Genomic DNA, 22,852 nt, shown 5'->3' with positions numbered 1-22,852 from the left:
GAAGGTGAGTTAAATTGATTTTCTATTGAACTGTTCCTTTAACGTGTCGATGATTTGGACAGGAACAATTTAATGAGCTGCCATAAAAGCACTTGGTCCCTTCAGCTAATCTTGTGCCTTAAGCATGTCCAAGCTTAACAAATGCTCTTAAATTATAATAAGTATAATAAGTGCTCTCAGATGAATATGCTTATCTCTTAACATGTCCACACGTCACATTTACGTCTCTTGTTTAAAAAAAGAGTGAAATGTAATTTATGATTTATTGATGATGAAGCATTTTTCTCATGTTAAAACAAGACAGCCTTTATTATTTTAATAAATAACAGATTTTACCAAAAACAAGTGTACAAAAAAGAAGAACATATAAAAGCAGATATTTAAATAAACAGCAATGCTATTGAATTATGTACAACACTGATTGGATTTGAGATGTTGTGGAATCATTTCCTGGTTTTGTAGCGGATTTCCAAATCTCCATCTGGTTGGAGCATCCCAAACCCATAGCGGCTAGAGTCCACCGGTGGAATGCTTGCATTGCGATCGCACAGCTCCAGTTCAAACTGCGTCAAAATGATGAAGACAAATCTAGAGAGGTAAAAAGTTTTTGACAGTCAAAAAAAAAGGCAGTCAAACCAAGAAGCTGAGGTAAAATGTGTGTGAAGAGTTTGAAGAACCTTTTCTAGGTTTCTAAGTTCTATAAAACCAAAAGTGGTTCTTCTATGGCAGCGCTGAAAGAACCACCTTTATTTTTTAATAGTGTATTTTAAATGCTGACACAGGTATTCAGTTGTGCATGCAACATTCCACTGAACTCCACTGAACATGTTTGGCATGATTTTCAGTGCCATTAAATGATCCAGAACTAAACATCTAACATCAGCATCTAACAGTGACTTCACTCATGCTCTGGTGGCTGAATACAATCTGAATCTCACTGCAATGTTCCAAGATTTGGTGTAAAGCCTTCCCAGAAGAGGCTGTATTAAAGTATACAATTAATAGAGGACACTTGTTCTGACAAGTGGTCATACTCACTGTTTTAAAGCACTAACAGCGAAATGGCGCCCCGGACACAAGTTGCTCCCGGCTCCCCATGGCATGGTGCCATATCTTATCCTCAGCCCCTCCTTAAAGAACTCGCTCTTCTCGGCCCTGTCAGCATTCAGGAAGCGGTCAAACTTGAATTTCTAAAAGAAAAGAAGATACAGGGTCAGATACAGGTCTGAAGAAGGTTTCAGAAAGGAAGCTCATTCTAACAGCCTAAACACAAGCTGACTTGATAAAGTACAGACTCAAATTAGTTTAGTCCACTTAGTTCTTCCAGCTCATGCAGCTGAATTTGCTTAAATATTGTGTAAGATGTTTAGTCAGTGTCCCCTTCATTACTTTACTGTTTATTTCTATATGCAGGTTAGAACTCCCCCTATTACATGGGAGGGGGGCTTCCTGTTCTCAAGTTCAGTCCCAAATGGCACACCTCTGTACCTCTACCAAGAGTACTTGGGCAAAGTGATCTAGCAGCATCTAGCTTGAGCTATCTTTTAGATTCTAGCCAATTCAAACTATCTAAGGATATTTTCTAAGGATACGTAAACAGTGAAGCACTTTTTTAAGTTGTTCTGTGTAAGAGCATCTTCTAAATGCCTCAAAGGTAAATGTAAAAAAGACCACAAGACTGTAGAGTGTCCATTTTCTCATTCTGCCAATCTAAAGGAGTGTTCTCAACGCACCCCTATAAAGGCGTTCAGTGAGGGTGGCTATAAATTGGATTTAGCAATGCCCTATTACCCATAATTCCTTTATAACAGCAGATATGACCAATCCAATGGGTACTTTCTGAGCTGTGTGAGCATCATGGCAGAGAAAGTCACCTAAAGAGTCACCTCCTAAAATGCCTATTAATACATACATTAGTCTGTCCTACTTGAAAGCTTTTAAACCTGCCACTGTCATAGTCAGACTCCTGACCATGGAGGGCTGTGGTGTTTAAAAGATTTGAACTTATGATCTACTGCCTCTTGAAAAGCAGGCAGTTAGACAGTCACGCCACTTTAGAGCCGTGAAGCTATGTACAAATCTGTCCAAGAAAGAACAGTGAAAGAACTGTGGTTCTTCAGAGAACAGCTCTGGAGTGGCTCTACGGTCTAATTGCGGTCATCAAGTAAGAGGAGATCCCAGCAAAGGCTCAGTGCTCCATTGTTAAAAACCTCCTAGCTTGGGACATCATGTAACAGGATAGTTTCTAACCTACAAATGGGAATAAACAGTAATCAGGTAAAATGCATATCTGTATGTATCATTGACCATTGTGAGTTAGGAACCTTTGACTAACCTAAGTTGAGTTTATTGTTAATTCTCTATATATATATTTTTTATATAAGTGTGAGTATGTTTTAACTGTTTTTAGACATCGTTCATAGTGATCTGAGTACACATAAGTTGTTAAGTGTTGATCTGACTTATTTCAAACAGGAATAAAATTACAGATTGATAAAATACATTAAACCAACACCACACTTTTAAATTACTTTCCTTTTAGAACAACTGTGTTGATGTGCTATATTTTATTCATGTTAAATAGATGTACTGCCTGCTTTTAAATCAGTATCTTCTTTTCATTAAGCACTGATCAATCCACCCATATTAAAGCAAGCCATACAGTGCATTCAGCATACATAGCCAGCAGTTGTAGCAGCTAATACCCCAGCCATAACATGACCTCTGTTCTGGCATCGGCCCTGAGGATAAGCCATCCCTCCCCATTTCTCCTGCCAATTTCTCCTGGGTCAATGACAGTACTAACTCAGTAATCCTCCCAAAAAACCTTCTAGATTAGCCCTTTGGCCTTTCCAGAGCATAATCCAGGCTCTATAACAAAGATGCACAACACTGTTTACAATTCAAGCTATTGGTTTTGCCCCTGCACTATAAACCTGGCATGAAGAAAACACTTGCTCTGATTGAATAAATGAGAATGATGGCTTCTTTAAACTAGGATGAGAAGTGAATCACAGCAGTTGTGTATGACTAATGTGGAGTCAGAGCTGAGAATGAGAAAAATTAACTGTGCTGTCTTAATCCTTATGGAAACTTAGCACAGTGTGTGGTGTATTTACTTCAAACACTACAAGATTAATAAGAATAATTCATAATTGGGTTTATGCAGAAATCCTGTCATTATTCATGTAAATATTAGATATATTTATTTATAACTAAGAAATACAACTGGCTGCAGTATACAGTTTAAAACTGAGATGCAGGTTTAAAGTTAAAGCTGCTATTAATCAAACGAAAAACAAATGAACTTAGTACATTACCATTTTTGCCATATTTGGTAATATGGTTACAATGCAGTTTCATCACAGTCGATGCATATCATAAAAATGTGTTTGATATGTCCAGTGAGAGGCCTTAGGGTTCTGTATATGAGGGTTATCAATTGTAGTCTTTAAACTGGAAGGCCGGTGTCCCTTCTTCCATTCTTTCAACAAGCCTGGTTTAAATCATCTTACAATTGACAGGTTTAGTGGGTGTGTTTGAGCACAGAAATCCCCAAACAGCACTGGGCACCAACCCTACAGGCCTGAAGCTGGATGCTGGATGCACAGTCTTATATCTTATGTGAACCAGCGATGACTTATTTTTGGATTTAGAACAGCAGTAGGACATCTCTCAAAATAATAAACACACTATGTGTCCAAATGTTTGTGGACACACCTTCTAATGAATGCATTCGGCTCCTTTAAGTTGCACCCATTGCTGACACAGGTGTGCAAATGCACAAACACACAGCTTATCTAGTCCCTGTAGAGAAGTACTGCTAATAGAATAGGGCTCTCTGGAGCAGATAAACATCAACCTATTGGCACCATACTGCCTAATGCCAGGTATGATGCTATCCTGACCTCACTAACCCTCATATCACTAAATGCAATGCACCTTTTGGATGGCGACAGTTTCCTGAGACTTCTCCCTTTTGCTACAGCAGTGTTCTAACTGTCAAGTCAGCTGTGTTAGCAAGCTATGGTTCAGGACATATAGGCAGTCTAACTTACTGTTATTAGATAGAACAATCTTAAAAAGGTGATTTTTGTTTGTTGTGATTTGGACCTGTGAAGCGCTAAAGCTACTAATCTGTCCCCCATTCCACTTATCACTGAAGGCTTGCCTTACCAAGCACAGCGCAGAATTACTGCAGAATTAGAGCAGCATGCAAAACACGTCTCTCCCATTGAAAACATTTAGAAATTAATGTGTTCGTCTGCACAAAACCATATACTGTGTGAACCCCCTCTTAAACTGCAAGGGCTAATATATGACCCCATACTACAGTTCCTAATTTTACATATAGTAACATTGCCTTCATGCAAAAACCTTCCTTTTTTGCATTTTTTCCCCCATGTTTTAAATATGGCAGTTTCATGATTTTAGGTTATGATAAATGGACCAATAGAAAATGCTCCAAAATCTTTTTTACATCAGCTTCCATTGAAAGTTAAGAGGGTTTTTCCCTTCTCCTGTAAAATAGCCATTTTGAAGATACAAGAGATTTTGCATGACAAAGGACCCTTTGAAGCTCCTGTATTTTAAGACTGTGGCCCCAAGTAGGCAGAACTGGTTAAAGTGCTAGAACTGAGAATGACCTATTTAAAAAGTGGAATTCAGAGGTCAGGAAAAAGCAAATAGGTCAACTGTGAGGATGAAGGCTACCTCTGGTTCCGAGTGGATCAGAGGGTCCATTTGTGGGCTGAGGAAAGGGAAGATACACAGGCGATCTCCACACCGCAGAGTGTATTCCCTGCCGCTGCTCAGACGAACCGTTTTCTCCTGTACCACATCTCTGGTAATGAGGGCAGCTGCGGTGAGGCGCAGAGTCTCCTTCAGGGCACTGTCTGAAAACGACACAGAAAGTGGCTTTTACTGCTACATTTCATACTGCATTTCTTATTTCATGTCCATCAGCAGAGCAAAATAGAACTTTAACAAGTGGTGCTAATATAACCTTATATTATATAACCTTATATTAACCTTATATAATATAAGCCTTAAGATTTATGCATGCACTTATTCAGAGTACAGCAAAAGCTTGAGGTCGTTTTTATGTAAATATACCCCCATAGAGACTCACTAAATACTGGAGTGTTCTCTCTCTCGTCCAGAGGGAGGTGCTGTAAGCTTTGCAGCTCCTCTCTCACTGCTCTCATAGCCTTGGGGTGGGTGAGCAAGAAGCCTAGCAGCCAGAACGCGGCAGGACCTGCATTGCCCTACACACACACACACACACACACACACACAAAATCAGATGCTTTCACAGACATACTCAGTACACACACTACACAAAGAACCTGAGCATGATTGACTTATAGTAGAACCACTGCTGCTGTTTTAATCATATCTGATACACTATATGGACAAAAGTATTGGGACACCTGTTCATTCATTGTTTTGTTAAAATCAAGGGTTTTAAAAGGGTTTATCCTGCTTTTGATGTTGAGTCTCTACTGTCTCTACTCTGCTGTCCAGGGAAGAAGGATTTCTACTAGATTTTGGAGCATTGTTGTGAGGATTTGACTGCATTCAGCAACAGAAGCGTTAGGGAGGTTGGGATGTTGGATGATCAACACCCCACCTCATCCCCAAAGTACTGGATGGGGCACCATTATTCCAAAGAGAACAGTTCCACTGCTCCACAGCTTAATGCTGGGGACCTCAGACCCTCTAGCCCATGTCTGGCGTTAGGCATGGTGTCATTGCATTCAATAGATTCATGTTCCAGATGTTCTATTTTATTGACAATACATCACTACAAGAACTAGACAAGCTGAGTATGTGTGCACATGTATTTGCACATCTCTATCAGCAATGAGGGTGCACCTTAAAGTAGCTGAATGTATTTATTAGAAGGGATGTCCACAAACATTTGGACACATAGTGTATCTCTACTATAGCTACTATGCATCACCAACTCAGTGTTTGGCCTTAGTTTATCTGGAGTAGTTTTTCAGTCTTTCAAACTTTGTATGGCTGCAAATTCATAAACATCAATCTTGTGTTGCTCCATGAAAGGTTTCGTCACTTTGGGGAGCAGCTTGTAAACCGATCCTATAGTAAATAACCTGACAGCTCAATATTTCAACAGCACTTTGAGCAGCTCCTGGTTTCAGTTCCTCAATTTGCTAAGTTACTAATGATGACCTGTCAGAAGGACAGTTCTCTCAGAATGTCCGAGAACACTGAATCATCTTCCTACACAGACAAACAAGTAACGAAACAGGGTGACATCCATGTCCACATCCATGGGATTTCAACACAGCCATGACACTGAGTTGTTAAAGGTTTGAGTTGAATCAGAACGGATGTTCTGACACTGCTGTCAATCCTCGCAGGACTGCATCCTTGAACCTGTCCTGCAATAATTGTGGCAGGCCTCAGAGGTGATTCTCTGCTGACAGGCCATGCCAGTGAAGGACAAAGTCAGTCTGAAAGTGGCTACTGAGAGTGCTCTGCTCTCTCCAACTCTGTCAATAAAGCTGCTGTGACTCAGCGTCTGTGCTGATAGTTTATTTGTGGAAATCCCCGAGCACTGACTGCACAGTCTGTTGGAGTTTCAAAGTGTTCATCATTTTGATGACATCCACCCAGATCCATTTAAAGTAATATGTCACCGTGACTTGCTGTTTCACAATCTCGGAACAGACAGGCTGTGAGCAGCTGCATTAAAAAACATTCCCAATTTGCTCTGATTCTGCTTTATTACAGTTTAACATATACTGCCCTCATGTGGTTGAGGGGTGTGTTACAACACAATTCCCACCCTACTGACGTTCAGTTTGAAGTAGAATTATCCTCTTTGTTTTGCTAGAAATTCTGGAGCACTGATCCAGCCAAGACCTTTGGTTCAGTTATAATCTTTGTGTCATGGTTACATATGTTTCCTAGGGATGTGTACTCAAGCACTCGATTACTTGGTCTAATGAGAATCCAGCATTTAAATCCGGAAATGACTACTCCAATGTTTTTGTTTTATCATAGGAAGACATAAAATATACAGACCAGTGATTTTAAATGCTAATGGAAAAATGTGATTTCTGCTAATATTTGTGTTATTTATTCCTGTTCTAGAACAAATAACACAAATATTACAGTTAATCAAAGGTAAAGGTGCACGTATTTGTCACTGTACTATGTACAGCAAAATGTGTCCTCCGTATTTAACCCATCTGTGGCAGTGAATATACACACACTCAGAGCGGCAGGCAGCCAACTCCAGCGCCCGGGGAGCAGAGAGGGTAATGGGCCTTGCTCAAGGGCCCAACAGTGGCAGCTTGCCAAACCCGGGAATCAAACCCACAACCCTGTTATCAATAGCCCAGCGCTGTAACCGCTGAGCCACCACTGCCCCTACCTGTTATTTAACCCTTGCAGTTTGAATATCAAAATTAGTTGGAATGTACATGACTAACATTTATGTTCAGAGTTACTGTTTTTTTTTTTTAGATTGAATAATAATAATGCAATTAATTCAATAGTTCCATAATGAATGGCATTTACATCTGATTTGTATTTAAAGACTGTATCAAAATCAAAAACATGTAAAAATGTTACAATGTAGGGCTAGTTTATGTTTTCACAAAGATCAGTGAACGCAGAACAATCATCATTTCATTAAACTGAAATCTTCATAAATCAAACTCTTCTGCAGACTTGCTTCTCTTGAGTCAAAATGCTAAGAATGACATGTTTTCAATTTTCATAATTTTCAATAATTTCATATGATTGCACTCTGTGCAATAATTTCATTTTTTCTGCCTCATTCTATTTATATCTCTGTATTATAATGTGAGTTTTTCTTTCATCGCTATTTTCATGCTTTTTGTGCTGCTGTAATGTGTGACTTCCCCTCTGGGATTAAAAAAGTGATCTATCAGTGTGTCTGTCTGTATATCTGTCTATCTATCTGTCTATCTGTCCGTCTGTCTATGTATCTATCTGTCTGTCTGTCTATCTATCTATCTATCTATCTATCTGTCTGTCTGTCTGTTTATCTGTCTATCTATCTATCTATCTATCTATCTATCTATCTATCTATCTACATATTGATCTGTCTGTCTGATCTGCCTATAGAAGGATTTATACAATATCCAAATGGGTAGTTTTTTAACAGGTCATCTGAAAAGAAAGCAAAATTATTCAAATCTTAATAACAGAGGAGTGTGAACTCTATCAGCATGTGTTTGTACTGCGAACCAGCTTTGATTTCTTAGAGTGGATTTCATAATACTCTCAGCATCTCAAGTGTACCTTTCAGAGGTCACATGTTTCTGTTGCTATGTGTTCTTTGAGTCGGTCATGGATTGAGTTATCAGCACACACACTTTCCACGGAAGTTCATTCTAAAAGCAAACACGTGACCTCAGAGGATAGGAATTTTGACTCTGCTTGGTCTTGCACTCTGTGCTCCTTGGTTTTGTTCCACCTGATTTCAGAGTAAAAATGGGAATCGGTTGGAGAAATTCCATCACAGTGTATGTAAAAGATGAGCTTTTGTGGTATGTAGTTGTGCATGGGTTTATGTGTGTGAGGCATATACACACAACTCACCTGCGTAACCCACAACTGGAGCAGCATGGCTCGTCGCTGGGTGTGTGTGTCCAGACCCTGCTTGTCCAAGTGCTGTAGGTAGGTCTGCAACCATGTCTGTGACTCTGTTCCCTTAGCAAACCAGGCTGGACACAACAGCTCCCACAGTCGCTCTCGTGCCGAGCTGGCCACTGTCTTCTCACCTTACACATAGATTTGATTTTAATATGCTGTCAGGGCACTCTCGTTACATCATACTCTGATTTTGACTTCAGTGACAATGTTATTGCCCAATTAAATGTGTATCTTTGGTTAGTGTTAGAAACACTTTATAGACATTCCACAGCAGTACAACAGATTTTACCCTCTGCATTTAAACCATCAGTGGTAGTGGACACACACCCAGAGCAGTGGGCAGGCACCTCAGCGCCCAGGAAGCGGTTGGGGGTTAACTGCTGTGCTCAAGGGCACCAAACCATGAACTCTGGGGGAGGAGAAAGTACTGTTGCTTCACTGCCCTCGCCCCCACTTACTGCCGGACCAGGGGATTGAACCAGAAACCCCCGGTCCCTGGCTTCTCTAGCCTTTAGCCTGCGGTTGTGCTCACTGCCTCCTATTTTACAGACAGACTAGGGTTGAATCCACACCTTGTAAAGCACTCTACACCAAAAAGAGTGTTTAACTCATAAAATTAAGATGTTCTTTGAACAATAACACATAAAAAAGGTAATTTTGTAAAAGAAATGTATGTGTGTGAAGAACCATTAAAGTGGTGAAGAACATACCTTATACCTTCAAAAGGTTCTTCAACCCCCCATACACACACACACACACAAAATGTTCTTTATAAAACATAGATGGTTCATCATTGTAATTTCTTTTGCTCCAAGTAATTAAAAGCTAACTTAGCATCGCAAACCAATAGTATTGGTTTGTATGAATTGTGTTGGATTGGTTTACAGCATGCTCTCCAACCAGGGAGACCGCTCTTTAGATGTTTATACCATTACAGATCTTCAGTCTTTAGATTGAATACGGCACTGCAGAACAGTACACGCCTATTTATCATTTTCAATAATCTGTTATGAATCTGCTTTTGTACCGAAAAAAAAAAAAAAAACAGAAGCCACACTCATGCACACAGTTTAGATTTGCCCAATGTTGGGGAAACATGCAATTAGGTACATTATGTTCCAGAAGAGGAACACCTATTCATCTTGGATTACAAAGACCCCACCTTCTATCAAATGGTGGTGACTTTAAAAACCACTAGCAGTGAATTTACCTCTCTTCACAGTAGGCCGTGCCAGTTTAGCTAGAAGCTTGTCAAACCGCCGGAATTCCTCATAAACCTCAGTTAACTCGGCACAGTTGTTGTTTTTTGTGCCAAACAGGGTAAGAAAGCCAGCCCTACACGAAAAACCGAGAAGGGGGGGAGGAGAGGTATAAAAAAGCACATGATAAAAAACACAATATACGTAGACAGATAATCAAGATACTTAGAAGCCAATAAGCCTAGATTTCTGACTCTACTAACATTAGGTCTGTCAGCAGTAATTCTATTATACAAATTATATACTAATTATTGTGACAATTAATTGAAGCCGTAAGAGGCCAAACAATAACAATAGGCGTAACAAAACAATAGTGAGCACATTATATAACAAATACAAATGCAAATGCATTCAAATATTATGGAATTACTTTACAACATTATTCTCAATATGCAAATTGCCAGGTCATCACTGCAGATTCATCAAGAACACATTCTTTAGGGGTGGGGGAAAACCTGATTCTTAGCTGCATCTCCGTGAACAATTCTGAATTAATCCAAAATATCTGACCAGCTCCCCCTGCTTTGAAAGCTAGTTCAAGTGGAAGCCCTGAGCAGCTCATTGAGAAAGATTTAGCTTTAGGTACTGAAGACGCTTCAATATGGTTCTTGCTGCTGAATTGGGTAAATTCCTACATGTGAAATGCTATGTCTGCAACCTGACCTCAAGTTGCCAACTGTGTCAAGGCTACTAGGGAGGGTATGTTTTTTCACTGCAGCCCCACTGCAAAATCTTCCAATTGTTTTATTAATAAAAGTAAATAGATAATAACTAATAATTTGCCTTAAAAGGACAAAGTAGAGTCACACAGACATTCTGTACAGAAAAAAAGATTCTTTTACAATCACATGTCAGCTCTCTGCATCACAATTGATCTGTGAGGAGCCTAGACATTCCCCTAATGACCTTTACACAAGTAACAGGACTACTCCTTAATTATATTTAATGCATCACTAAATTCACAAGAAGTGATAAGAACACAGTGAACACAGTGAACGCTGTCACTGCTGCATTACTCAACTATAGCGCACCACTGACCTAAAATAACACCATGTGTAACACAGCAGAGCCACACCCTGCAAAAGCATGAGCCGACACTCAGGGTTTCTGTTATGTAAGCGGTATGAGAGTATATGCCTCAATTATTGCGTTTATGGGTGGGAAAATTCTTTGTCTATGTGCAAGCAGATTTAACAAGTGTCACACACACATCTCCATTATGTAAAGCAGTAAAAGTTAGCATACCTGAAGAGCAAACTGTAACAGAAGTTGAAGAGCCTGTCCTTTTTCCACTCGGCTGGGCTTCGGTAGGTTTCTGATGCCAGAAGGAAGTTGAGATTGTTCTGCATTGAGCTGCAGAGTTGGGTAAGACTGGCTCCCTTAAATTGTCTGTAAACACACAAAAAACAATCACACATAAATGATCTGTTGAATATCTTCATATTCTTCAATCATTTTATTCAAATGAGTGAGTTCTTCAGGTTCCTCAGTCTTCATTGAAGGATACTGTATTAGTTGGCTGATGGATGGATATCATTACTGCCACTGGTGACAAATCAAATTCTATTCACAACCGCTGTCATCATTTTGACTTGACTTAACACCTACTGTTCCACCATCTTCTTCTCAGACTCTGGGTCATGATTTGGCAAACGAAGGCTGAATATCCTCTCCATTAGAACCTGAGCATAACGCCTCAGATCCAGAGAGTGTGTGTCCTTGAGAACAGTGTCGTAGCAATTGGAGTCCAGAAGTACAGTCACGTATTGTCCAGCCACGCAAACCTACAGGTCACACCAGAATATCACATTGTAAAAGCAGAAATTGTGTCCTAGATTCATTACATCACTGTTTGATGATGATTGAAATTGTAACTTCAAAAAGTACACTCTTAAAATTAAGGGAACTAGAAAGGGTTCTTTAGGTGATGCCATAGAAGAACCATTTTTGGTTCTATAAAGAATAATGTTTGTAAAAAAAGTATGTGAAGAAGCTTTAAAGGTTTAAAGAAGTCAATGCTGTGGTTATTTACCAATTAAAACTTTCATTCCCATTCATAAAAATGGTTCTTCTATGCCATCACTCAAGGATCCCTCTGTAGCACCTCTATTTAAAGAGTGTAAGGTAATCTGGTGGCCTTAAATGTTTTTTTTTATTTTACTGATCAATTTTTAAAAACCAAGGTTACAGTATAACAATACACATAACCTTTGTATCACAATATGTAAAACTTTTTCTTGCCCATACACTAATAAGGATGCCCCTTTGTTTCCTCTTGTTGGATGGCTATCAGGCACAACCAACTTGGAGGAGACCCAAAGGAAGACCGGAGACCTGCTGGAGTGATTATGTCAGCCGGATGGCTGGAGAGCCCACAGGGATCCGTCAGGAATTGCTGGTGGAAGCGACTGGGCACAGGGATGCCTGGGTTTCTTTCTATTGCCACCACAACCATAAACTGGACTAAGTGGATAAAAAGATTATCATTATGATGATGATAATCCTGACATATTTATTGTTTTTGGCCATACTGTCCTGCATTTTTCTGCTTTGGCAAAAAATAAAAGTGATACTGAAAGAGCTTGATTGTCTGTACACCCCCAGTCTCTTGAGATTCCACACTCCAAGCAGAACTCAACCGTACCACTCCCAAATTCCGGAATGACGACTGTGGGGTGTAGTTCAACAGGAATGATGGAACACTGGGACATTTTAATTGACCTGAAAAATCACCAAACCTCAATCCCAGGCCTCACAATTGGAACAGCAAGTGGAATGGTGAAATAGACACACATCAACCCTAACTGAAATGTGCTCCATCTAGGGAAGAGTAGAATAAAATAGCCAGGAATCTCAAGAGACTGCTGTAATCCTTTCTTGGACACATAACAAAGTGATGCATGTGACAAATTGTTGTCCGGTGAGCTTATCATGCTATGTCACTGAGATGAGAAGACTAATAGGAATTTTGTTCTTGATGATGTTAAGAAATAGTGCCTCGACAGGTGTAAAAGCTGGTTTCTACAACAGATGCTAGCACACTGTATCATTCGGGGTGCAGCTGTGGAGAAAACCTGAATAGTTGGTTCAACTACTGTAGTGATTAGATAAGGAAAAGACAAGGCAGACAAGGCAGATGGTTTACATATCTTTGCTGTTGCGGTTGTTCTTTAAGTTGTGCCAAAATATTATGACTCTCATTGGTTTTTAGATTCTTGTTGCCATTTTGGACATACAAGATTTTTGATCTGTCATTAAATTATTGTGTTCTGCTCAAAAAAATAAATACCTCCGATTATTGCGGGCCCCTTTTTGAGGGAGTACAGGACGGTTTCTTATAATCATATTCTTCATAAATGAGGTATTTTGCTAACATTGCTTATAGCTGTTTTATGATAAAGCTGTTTTTTTTTTACTGAATATCTAAAAACATTAACATCATAAACTCTGAATTACATACACTTACTATACATCAATAAAGTAAAACTATTTTGGAGATACAATGTTTTTGTGTGACAGTAACAATATACATTTTACAAAAGTATTGGGACACCTGCTCATTCATAGTTTTTTCTAAAATCAAGGCTATTAAAAAACTATTCTGCTTTGATTGGAGTAACTGTCTCTACTGCCCAGGGAAGAAGGCTTTGTACTAGATTTTGGTGCATGTGAGGATTTGATTGCATTCAGCAACAAGAGTTGTGTTAGTGAGGTCAGGATGCTGGGTGATGCCCACCTCACCCCCAACCCCTCAACTCATCCCAAAAGTTAAATAGATCACCATAACTTCAGAGAACACAGTCCCACTGTTCTGTAGCTCAATTATGGGGGGCTTTATACCCCTAGGCTAATGCATTTGTTAGAAGGGGCGTCCATATATAGTGCACCTATATATATAATATTACAGTCGGCATCCCTGCCATGAGTACAAACTTAACACTCTTGGGCCTTATCTTCAATGCAATAGTTAGGAGCCAGATATACATAACAAAGTGTCCAGAAATGCACAAAACCTCCCAATCCAGACGAGTGCCCAGGGGCTACAAATAATCTCACCGTGAAGATGTCTCCATGCTTGTGTTTCATCCTCGTTAAGAACTGAGCAGCATCTTTCCCAAACTCCAGAGCATGGCCAAGCCAGGGGACTTGCCCTTTGTCCAGAGGGGGCTCATTCTTCTTCCTTTACCAAAGCAAACAACAAATCTGTGCCTTTATCACCCAGTGGCTCTGGCTAGCTCGCAGCTGGAGCCAGTTTCCACCAACAACCAACATAAGTCAAACCGGTGAATTTTTCTGAGCTGACTGAGTTTGAGCTCATAGTTTTTCTCAGGTGCTACAGCTGCATAATGAGGAGCAGGAGACTCACCTTGTGCGCCTTGAGATGTAAAGGAGCGTGAGAATGAAAAGGGCTGAGAGGAACAAGGCTGCTGTGGTCACAACCATTCTGGATACGACGGGTTAAAGCTCTCAGAGAAACTGTGAAGTCAACTCTCCAGCCTCCTTTAAATGAGGAGGAACCCGAGCTCAGGTCGCGTCACCAGAGTTTACGAAACACCCAGGGAGAGCGAGGTGTGTGAGGGAGGGGTAGTAGGCGGGTGGTGTGAGTGTGTGTATGTGCGTGTTTGAGAGGGAGGAAAGACACTCAGGCTATACAGGCTGAATTCGTGGTGACCTCAAGGTGACACGACATTTTCATAAATCTCAAATCTTACACTTGTATCATTTGAAGATGCGTCACAAGAGACATTGCATAAGTAGAGTACCCTTTTACCCTTTACACAAACCTTATGTCAAATAATAACGCTATAAATATATGTGTATATCCGAAATGTTTGTAGAATGCATTCAGCTACTTTGAAGTGTACCCATTGCTGACACTTCAAGAGCTTGTCTAGTCCCTCAGATAATCAGGAACCTACTGGCACCATGCCTAATGCCAGGCATGAAATAGAGGGGTAGCAGTGGAATGATGGATGGTGCTCCATCCAGTAGTTTCGGGATGAGTTGGGAAGTTGGGGACCTCACTAACACTCTTGTCACTGAATTCAATCAAATCCTCACAGCAATGCTCCACAATTGTCCTGGACAGTAGAGACAGTTACTTAACTTCTTTTTAATAGCCTTGATTTTAGAAGAAACAATGAATGAGCAGGTGTCCTAATACTTTTATATAGTGTATATTGACACTGTCACACAAAAACATTGTATCTCCAAAATAGTAACTTTACAAAAGAAAAGGCAAAAAAGCAGTTTGAAGCTTTTCTATTGCTCCATCATTGATGTTTTTGCATCAATGTGTATAATATTATATTATATTAATACTATTAATTAGTCAGAATTGCTCACAGCAGTGGTGATAAGAACCAGATGTTCGAAGCTTCCCTCCAAAAGCTCCCACACAGAATGTTATTACATGAAACAATTATGAATGCAATGCCTGATACATTAGTTTTACAGTCTTTTTAAGATAAAACATATCTTTATTTTATCTTTATAACATATCTTTATTTTTAGAATTAACTCAGGGTAGAGAGGTACATGCAGGGTGCTGTGAGGCAAAATAGTTCCCATAGAGCGCTCATGTTTTCACAAGCACCACTGTTTTACCTTCAGCAACACTACATATAAAACTCAAAAGACACATGCAGATTCACTGATGCTTTTGAATAGAAAATACTAATAATAAGAATATTTATATACTAGTACTATGCTGTTTTTAAATTGTTCTTAAATTCTTTTTATTCTTCATTTGCATTGAGTCAGTTTTCAATTTTAACTTACATAAATAATATGTTGATATTGTGACCTATAAAACCTATAAACCTATAATTCAAATGACGAATATAACAAATTTAAGAATAACTAAAACAACAACTTATCATATTATAGATTAAATAATATAATATATATTGCCTCACTTTTTGTCCAGCCATCAACAATGCATTTTCTCTAAGGTTAACACCTTAAAAAGCATAGGGTGTTATTACAAACTTCTATTACTAAAGAATAGCTCCACCAGTTTGTACAGAAGTCCCTGTAAGTACTGAATAATAGCATGTAATGCATTGAAGGGTTAACCGATAAATCATATGATTATCAGGGCATTTCATCATCAACACTCTTTTGAGCAGCATGGCAGAGCACAGTCAACCGAGAAGCAAGTTCACTGCACGACTCATAGATGTTGTGAGAGATAATCCTGCTAGCTGGACCACACACACACACACACACACACACACACACACACACACATATGCATGCTGGTTGTAAAAAAGGTAGTGAAGAAGAAGAAGTGTGAGACATTTCACTGTTTAACTGTTTAACTGTAGGACAGTCTGTCTGTGGTTTTCTGAGTAGAATCAGCGCCGTGTGAACACAGTGTGAATGTAAGTTTAGAGATCCTGTTGCTTGGCTGCCTTGTTCTTCCAGCTTCTTGTATGAACAGGCCCAGTAAACACAGCTGTCTGAGCCTGACAGCGTGACAGGAGCTGCATGGAGGATTAAAGGTAATAGAGCATGCAAGATTTTCCTTCAAAGCGTGGTCATGGTTTGTTAAGAAAAAAAAAAGGACCATGTTAATTATGCACAGATGAATTTGTTATATGACTAATTGACGTCTGTAAAACATTATTTGTCCCACAAGGTGGCGACTCTGTTGCACTTCATGCCCCAAAGCACAAAGTTTCCACATTCCAGTCCTGCAGTTCACCTGCAGGTTTGGGTTTCCCCAGCACATGATTCATAGCTGATTGTCAATGTCCTTTCTTAGGGGTATTAGAGCAGTGACATCCTGAAAATGTTCAGGGGAGGTAGATGTAAGCACTGGAAGTCTAAAACCAATGTTCTTAAGACTACAAAGAGTTTCTGTTCCGAAGAATCCAAACTACAATCCAGGCAAATGCTACTGCTGTTTTACAGACCTCTCAATGTAAGGTTTTGAGGGAGGTTAAGTGTTTTCTGTTTGCTTTGTTTGATAACCTCTAGCAAGCTTATTAACCCATCATGCCACGTTTTCAGTGTGTTAACTGACCTGAATAGTTTTGAAGACACTTGGCTGTGTTTTGAAGGTTTCTCAGAAACGATATGACCTGCTAGGCATCTCAAACGTTGTTGTTAGCTGATGGTATCAGTATTAAGAAACCCTTATCAAATGAAGCAAACAAAAGTCCTGCATCAGCGTCTTATTGCTGGAACCAGAGCCTGTTCCCACTCTGCAAAGTTACAACCATAAGGCTCATGTCCCTCTTGTGTCCCTAAAACAGCTCCGACTGGTTGAGGCATGGACTTTACAAGGCATCTCCTGTGGTATCTGGCACCAAGACGTTTGCAGCAGTCCTGTAAGTTGTGAAGTGAGTACCTTCCATGGAGGTCACAGGTACTCCAGTCGTCCTTCCTTGAATCACTTTTGATAGGTACTGACCTCTGCATACTGGGGACAACTCCCAAGACCTGACTAATGTTTAAGAGATGCTTTAACCCAGTCAATCAATCAGAAATGTGTTTGTACATTGTTAAAAATAAAAGGAACTAGTAGATGCTCTTTAATTCCAAACTTTGAGGTACCTTCAGGGGATCTTTTTCTTCTAAAAACTTTTCTTAAAGGTTCTTTACAGCACTTTGGGAGGTTTCCCCCAGTTTCAAATGAAAGACCCGCCAAATGTTCCTTAAGGAACTTAATTATGTTTTTTACATGGTGTAGCCCTTTTACAACTGACATAGTCACAAAGCAGCTTTAGTAGAATCCCATAATCAAACAAAAGGTCAACAAAAACCATAACAATAAAAACAGTTGCAAGAAAAACTCCCTCAGAGCTGGAGAAGGAAACAAGACTCACAAGCGGGGCCCATCCACCTCTGGTCAGAACTACTAAAGTCACAGTACCATCATATAAGACTGTTCATCTGCTCAGGTGTACTAATATAACTATGATATAATCGTAGCAGAGTAGTAAGAGTAACTATGTCTAACCATCACACTTATCCATTTGTCCTACTTCCAACTCATCAGCTTCAAGAATTTACTGTTGTGTGGGTTGTAAAGAGGGCGATAAACAATATTTCACGAAATGAAATTACATGGAATCTCACTTAAAACCCAGCAACCCTGAAATAAAATATCAAATGAAATGCTTATGTTAAGATCTTTTTACACATATTATAGTATATTCACACTGTCAGAACGACCCAGAAATGACTTCAAAAGCCAGATAATTCACGTATCTTCAAACAGTACTATGGCCTTCAATGCAATGTGGGAAAACTTGCATCACTGCATGAAATATCAAATGTATAGTTGTCATAAATAATAATATTTTATTATCCAATTAAGATTTAGTCAGCAGACTGTGAACATGTGAAGTATCAGACAGCACAATCCATTAGACAGGTGTCCTGTAATGTGATCTTTCCCCTCTGAACACTTTTGATTTCGTACACTAATCCGATAACACTAAGAACTTCATTGGGTGCAAGCACCCAAATCCCACATCAGTTACACAATTCCCACACTGCCGTTCCCTTCTTTCGTCTGTAAGAAAGTGGCTTCCTTAGGAAGGCTGGGACAAAAAGTAGATTACAGGCCAATTCCATTTGACTCGGCCACCCATACTCTTAGCAGTGACTGCTGCAGCTTGGTCACAGGAGTTCAAAGACCACTAAAGCTAATGAACCAGATATGACTGGCAAGACTGAAATCAGTGTAACAAATGCATGACTAGAGGTTTCCGTGCCATACTGTCTGAAGGAAGAGCTCATTATAATTTATGACAAAGCAAAAGTGGCCTAGACCAGGGCTGCTCAACCCCTTACCTGGTGATCTATGAAGGTCAGTTCCAACCCCAAATGAGCACACTTTCTTTGATGTCCTCAGACTCATGAGCTTGATAATCAGGTGGATCAAGTCTTTGTTTATTGAGTAAGCTATGTACAACAGAGGTCAGTGTCAACCAGGTTTGCATGGACTGTTGATTCATCATGTGATGTTCCTTGCATATACTACATGCTTAAAAGTTTGTAAAAGGTTCACACTAGATATGACAACATTGCTGTGAATTTCTTGATTGTATTCAGCCACAAGAGCATTAGCATCAGGCCAAGGCTATTGACAAAGCTCCATTACTCAAGAGAATGCAGTTCCACTGCTCCTCAGTGCAATGTCATGGGGTTTTATAGTTTTCTAGCTGACATTTGGCATGGTGACCTTGGCATATGTACTGTTTGTTTGATTGGACAGGCATAGAACTCACCAAGACAATTGGTGTTCGGATGCTTTCAAATGTTACTGACATGCCACTTTGACTTAAAACCTGATAAATAAAAAGTGGAGCAAGACCATTTAAAATATGCTGTTTTAACCCCTTAAAGCAGAAATACTTGGTACATACTAAGGCGTATTACTCATGTAGTAACCACAGGGACATCTGTGCAAACTGATAGGGCTATTCTTTGGTAATAGACATTTATAATAACACTTTTGATAGCTCTTTGCTTACGATGAGCATTTAAAAGTAGACTATGATGCTTGAACTTACTTACTTACTTGATACTTAAACACTCAAACACTACCCAACAGCTAACAGTGTGATTATGGGATATTATAGGATAGATTTGTTACAGGATCATATCACATTCGTTTTTTTCCAGCAATCCGGCATTTTCTGTTGATACCCATTAATACTAATACCATAGCTGGAGAGAGACACTGTAAAAATGAAAACTGATTACAGCACTGAGGGGGATCATCAGAACTGATTTTTCATTCCCTCAGTTGACCGTATCAATAGAGGAGCAAACAAAAGTGAAAGCATTCAATAAGCTCATAGATTAGATAGATGAGCTTCAGTCAAAGCCGACACACAATCATTAATATCTGTCAACATCGTCGTTAGAGTAGGATTAAACACCCATAGAGCTGTGTCCTTCAGAACCAATATGCAGATAGATAACACTTATTATTCTCTTCACTCCGACCTCCATACATAATACATCACTTACAGCTCAGTCTCAGCCTTTGTCTGATTATGTACCACACAATCTCTCATTCCAGGAGTCTGCTGCCAAGACTTTGTGCAGTGGCACTGAATGAATGAATAGTACAATGAATAAATTAATCTGAATGAAAAACGTTTCAAATAGTGCTATTTAAGGCAAAAATCTTAAGTAAAGCCATTTGCAACTGATTTGTTTGAGATCTTTTATGTGAAACAAGTAAGACTATAATATGACATTGATGCATGACTGTCACAATGTGAACAAAAATAGAATTGATTCAAACAGGAACAACAAGTTCTAAAATATAAACAATGTTAAAGTTATAGGTTCCTGTAATAAAGAAAAAAGGTTTATTTGTAGTGCACTTTTAACAACAGACATTGTCTCAAGGCAGCTTTAGTGATATATGGCGTGAGCAAATCAAAAGCAACAGTGGCAAAGAGCAACTTCCTCTAAAATGAGAGGAAGAAACCTTGAGAGGAACCAAGACTCAAAAGGGGAACCTATCCTCCTCTGGTTCACATCGGATAGCAAAGCAAATAACAGCAAAACCATAAAATGATGGCTACATTAGTAATGAAACACTAATAAATAAATAAAAGAAAGCTGCATTTTACATAGACTTGCTCAGATTTATCCACAGAAAACCAGAACTGAATGTTAGAGATCTTATCGAGGGAGTGAAGATTAGATTTATGACTGACCATGTTAATATGAAAATGTAAAGATCTCAGTATGATTAGTTATGCTAATAGTAATGGGAGTAAAAGTCTATGCAGGGATCAGTCTTATCAGGGGGATGAGTAAGACATGCTTGTGGGGTTTGTGGCTCCACCAGAGGATGATTGGTACATACAGGCGGCTTCATGATGGGGAAGTCAGTCTAGTGAGAAGACAGCAGGTACACTCGCCCAACAGCAATCTTATATCAGTATCAATCTGGACAGGTTTCAGATCTGTTCAGAAAAACACAGACATGGTTACATTGTGTATGAGGTGACTAGACACAATATTTAAAGGAAAAAAGAAAGAGAGAGAGAGCAGACAGTGACAACAGAAAGCTAAAAAGGAGAGCCAGACAGAAACACAGACATGAGGGTTTTCTGAGAAATCAGGGCGTGAGAGTAGCAGAATGAGAGCACCACTATCTCTCTTAAACTAATCACAAGCAGCTGATGCCGGGCATGGTCACCTATTAAATACTAGTTGAATAAAAAGAGCTGGAAAATAAGTAAAAATGGGCCACAGGAGCACGTGTTGATGATTTTATCAGCAACCTTATAAATAATGCAAATTCGAACTAGCCTAGAGTACGCAGACAACATAGGTGGTGATAATGGGACATAGGTATATCATGCTAATTTTTTAAGTGTGCTTGATAAATTGTGAAAGCAAAGTGAAAACCAAAACTGGTCAAATGTATTTCATGGAAGAAGAACAAGGTCTGGAATTCTGAGGTGTGAAAATGCCCTAACAGGGAAACTAATTACTAGAAGCTTGACTAAACAGTAAATTTTTCAGGCTAGATTTGAAGATTGAGACAGAGTCCTTAGTCCTGAATCCTGAACACTGACTGGAAAATTATTTAAAAATTGGGAGGGCTTTGTACCCCTGCGGGGGAAGCTCTGTTTTTATAATTCAGGATAATAATAAAAGATTAATAAAGGACTTAATACAGAAAGGAAAACCTCAGGCAACTAAAACTACAGTAAACTGCATCTCTGTTTTTCCCCAAAAAACAGAGATGCAAACTGAAATTCCCCATTGCGGGACTAATAAAGGACTATCTTATCTTATCTTATCTCAGTGGTTACCATATTCACACACTTCAAACTAGGGACCACATGGTGTGTGCTATGTTTGTGGGAGTCCTTGTTGTCAGCTGTTTGTGCTTCCTTTTAAATCAATTAGGATTGCTCATTATGTAGCTGCATTAATAAGACAGAGATCAGGGACACTGAATTGAAACCTGACAGGAATCCTGTTGATGCTGCATAAATAATCATTATTTTTTGAGCTCTACAGCCTATTAGTGTTAGTATGATCTAATGCAGGGTTGTTCTGGGAGGCCGGTTTATGGACTTTTGTGCCCAAATACACACACTGAACACTGACACTCCAGAATTGCTGTAAATGAAGGCCCTGCCCTAAAACAGCGGTGAATGCTGTTCATTACCAGGCAGAATACAGTCAATCTACATCACAAACAAATAGTTTTTATTTATTTATTTATTATTGTTTTTAAATAAAAACTCACCATCATCATTTTTGTTGTTTGAGAATTTGGGTGTGAATGAATTTGGATGAGAATTTGAATGTATTTTGTAGGTGACATACAAAGCGAAGTAAAAAGTGACTTGCTATTAGTACCAAACACACTGAACCCATGTGAGATTAAGGTGGTTTGTAACAGTGGGCCCATTTGGGAAGCCCAACTCAGAGCCCATGCCCACCTGCAACCCACCTAGCCTACGTTCCACACATGTGAGCCTGCAATGAATTATTCTTTTTCATTATTTATAAAAGTTACATACCACACTGTGATATGGGCTTATGGAAGCTTATGTAATAATGTCAACCTTGGAATTCTTGATGTCCATCTGCACTCTGAAACACTGCCACCATAGGGAACATTTCAGGGACACAGAAGCGAGACATTTCATAGTTTCTTTCAGAAAGAAAAGCTCTTAAGAATTCATCTCTCTTTCAGCTGCTTGCTAAAAGGGCAGAGGTGAGCTGGATGAACATTTACATGTCAGGTGAGGACAGAAGAATGCCCTGAGGTGAAAACACAAAGAGAAAAGACTTTTAATCTTGTGAACTGAACCAGTAGAGACCGTTGTATACGTGTTCTGTTCTCTCTCTCTCTGTGTGTGTGTGTGTGTAAGTGACTAAGGGAAACACTCAAGGTCACTGACCCTCAAACACCACCAGCGTCATCTCCA

At 39.4% G+C, this 22,852-nt stretch overlaps 1 protein-coding gene across 1 annotated transcript; it reads right to left on the bottom strand.

The window, feature by feature from the left end:
* Nucleotides 1-308: 308 nt before the first annotated feature.
* ptgis (prostaglandin I2 (prostacyclin) synthase) lies at nt 309-14,360 on the bottom strand. The gene is made up of 10 exons (XM_072684714.1): nt 14,284-14,360; nt 13,974-14,097; nt 11,526-11,701; nt 11,163-11,306; nt 9,869-9,993; nt 8,605-8,786; nt 5,132-5,267; nt 4,714-4,895; nt 1,039-1,190; nt 309-588 (listed from the first exon to the last, which is right to left on the bottom strand). Exons 1-10 carry the CDS (start codon nt 14,358-14,360, stop codon nt 444-446), a joined length of 1,443 nt encoding a protein of 480 aa, XP_072540815.1. The 3' UTR covers nt 309-443.
* Nucleotides 14,361-22,852: the final 8,492 nt, after the last annotated feature.

The sequence above is a fragment of the Salminus brasiliensis genome, chromosome 7, assembly GCF_030463535.1.
Source record: "Salminus brasiliensis chromosome 7, fSalBra1.hap2, whole genome shotgun sequence".
In the NCBI taxonomy this organism is placed as follows: Eukaryota; Metazoa; Chordata; class Actinopteri; order Characiformes; family Bryconidae; genus Salminus; species Salminus brasiliensis.
The sequence above is the reverse complement of the archived record's forward strand: the minus strand, read 5'-3'. Positions and strand labels throughout refer to the sequence as shown.

Excerpts from the sequence above, each read along its gene's own strand:
- ptgis (XM_072684714.1), bottom strand. The coding sequence starts at position 14,360 with ATGGTTGTGACCACAGCAGCCTTGTTCCTCTCAGCCCTTTTCATTCTC. Across the intron at positions 14,098-14,283 it reads TACATCTCAAGGCGCACAAG|GAAGAAGAATGAGCCCCCTC; the intron begins GTGAGTCTCCTG and ends GCTTTGGTAAAG. Across the intron at positions 589-1,038 it reads GCTGTTAGTGCTTTAAAACA|ATTTGTCTTCATCATTTTGA; the intron begins GTGAGTATGACC and ends TTACCTCTCTAG.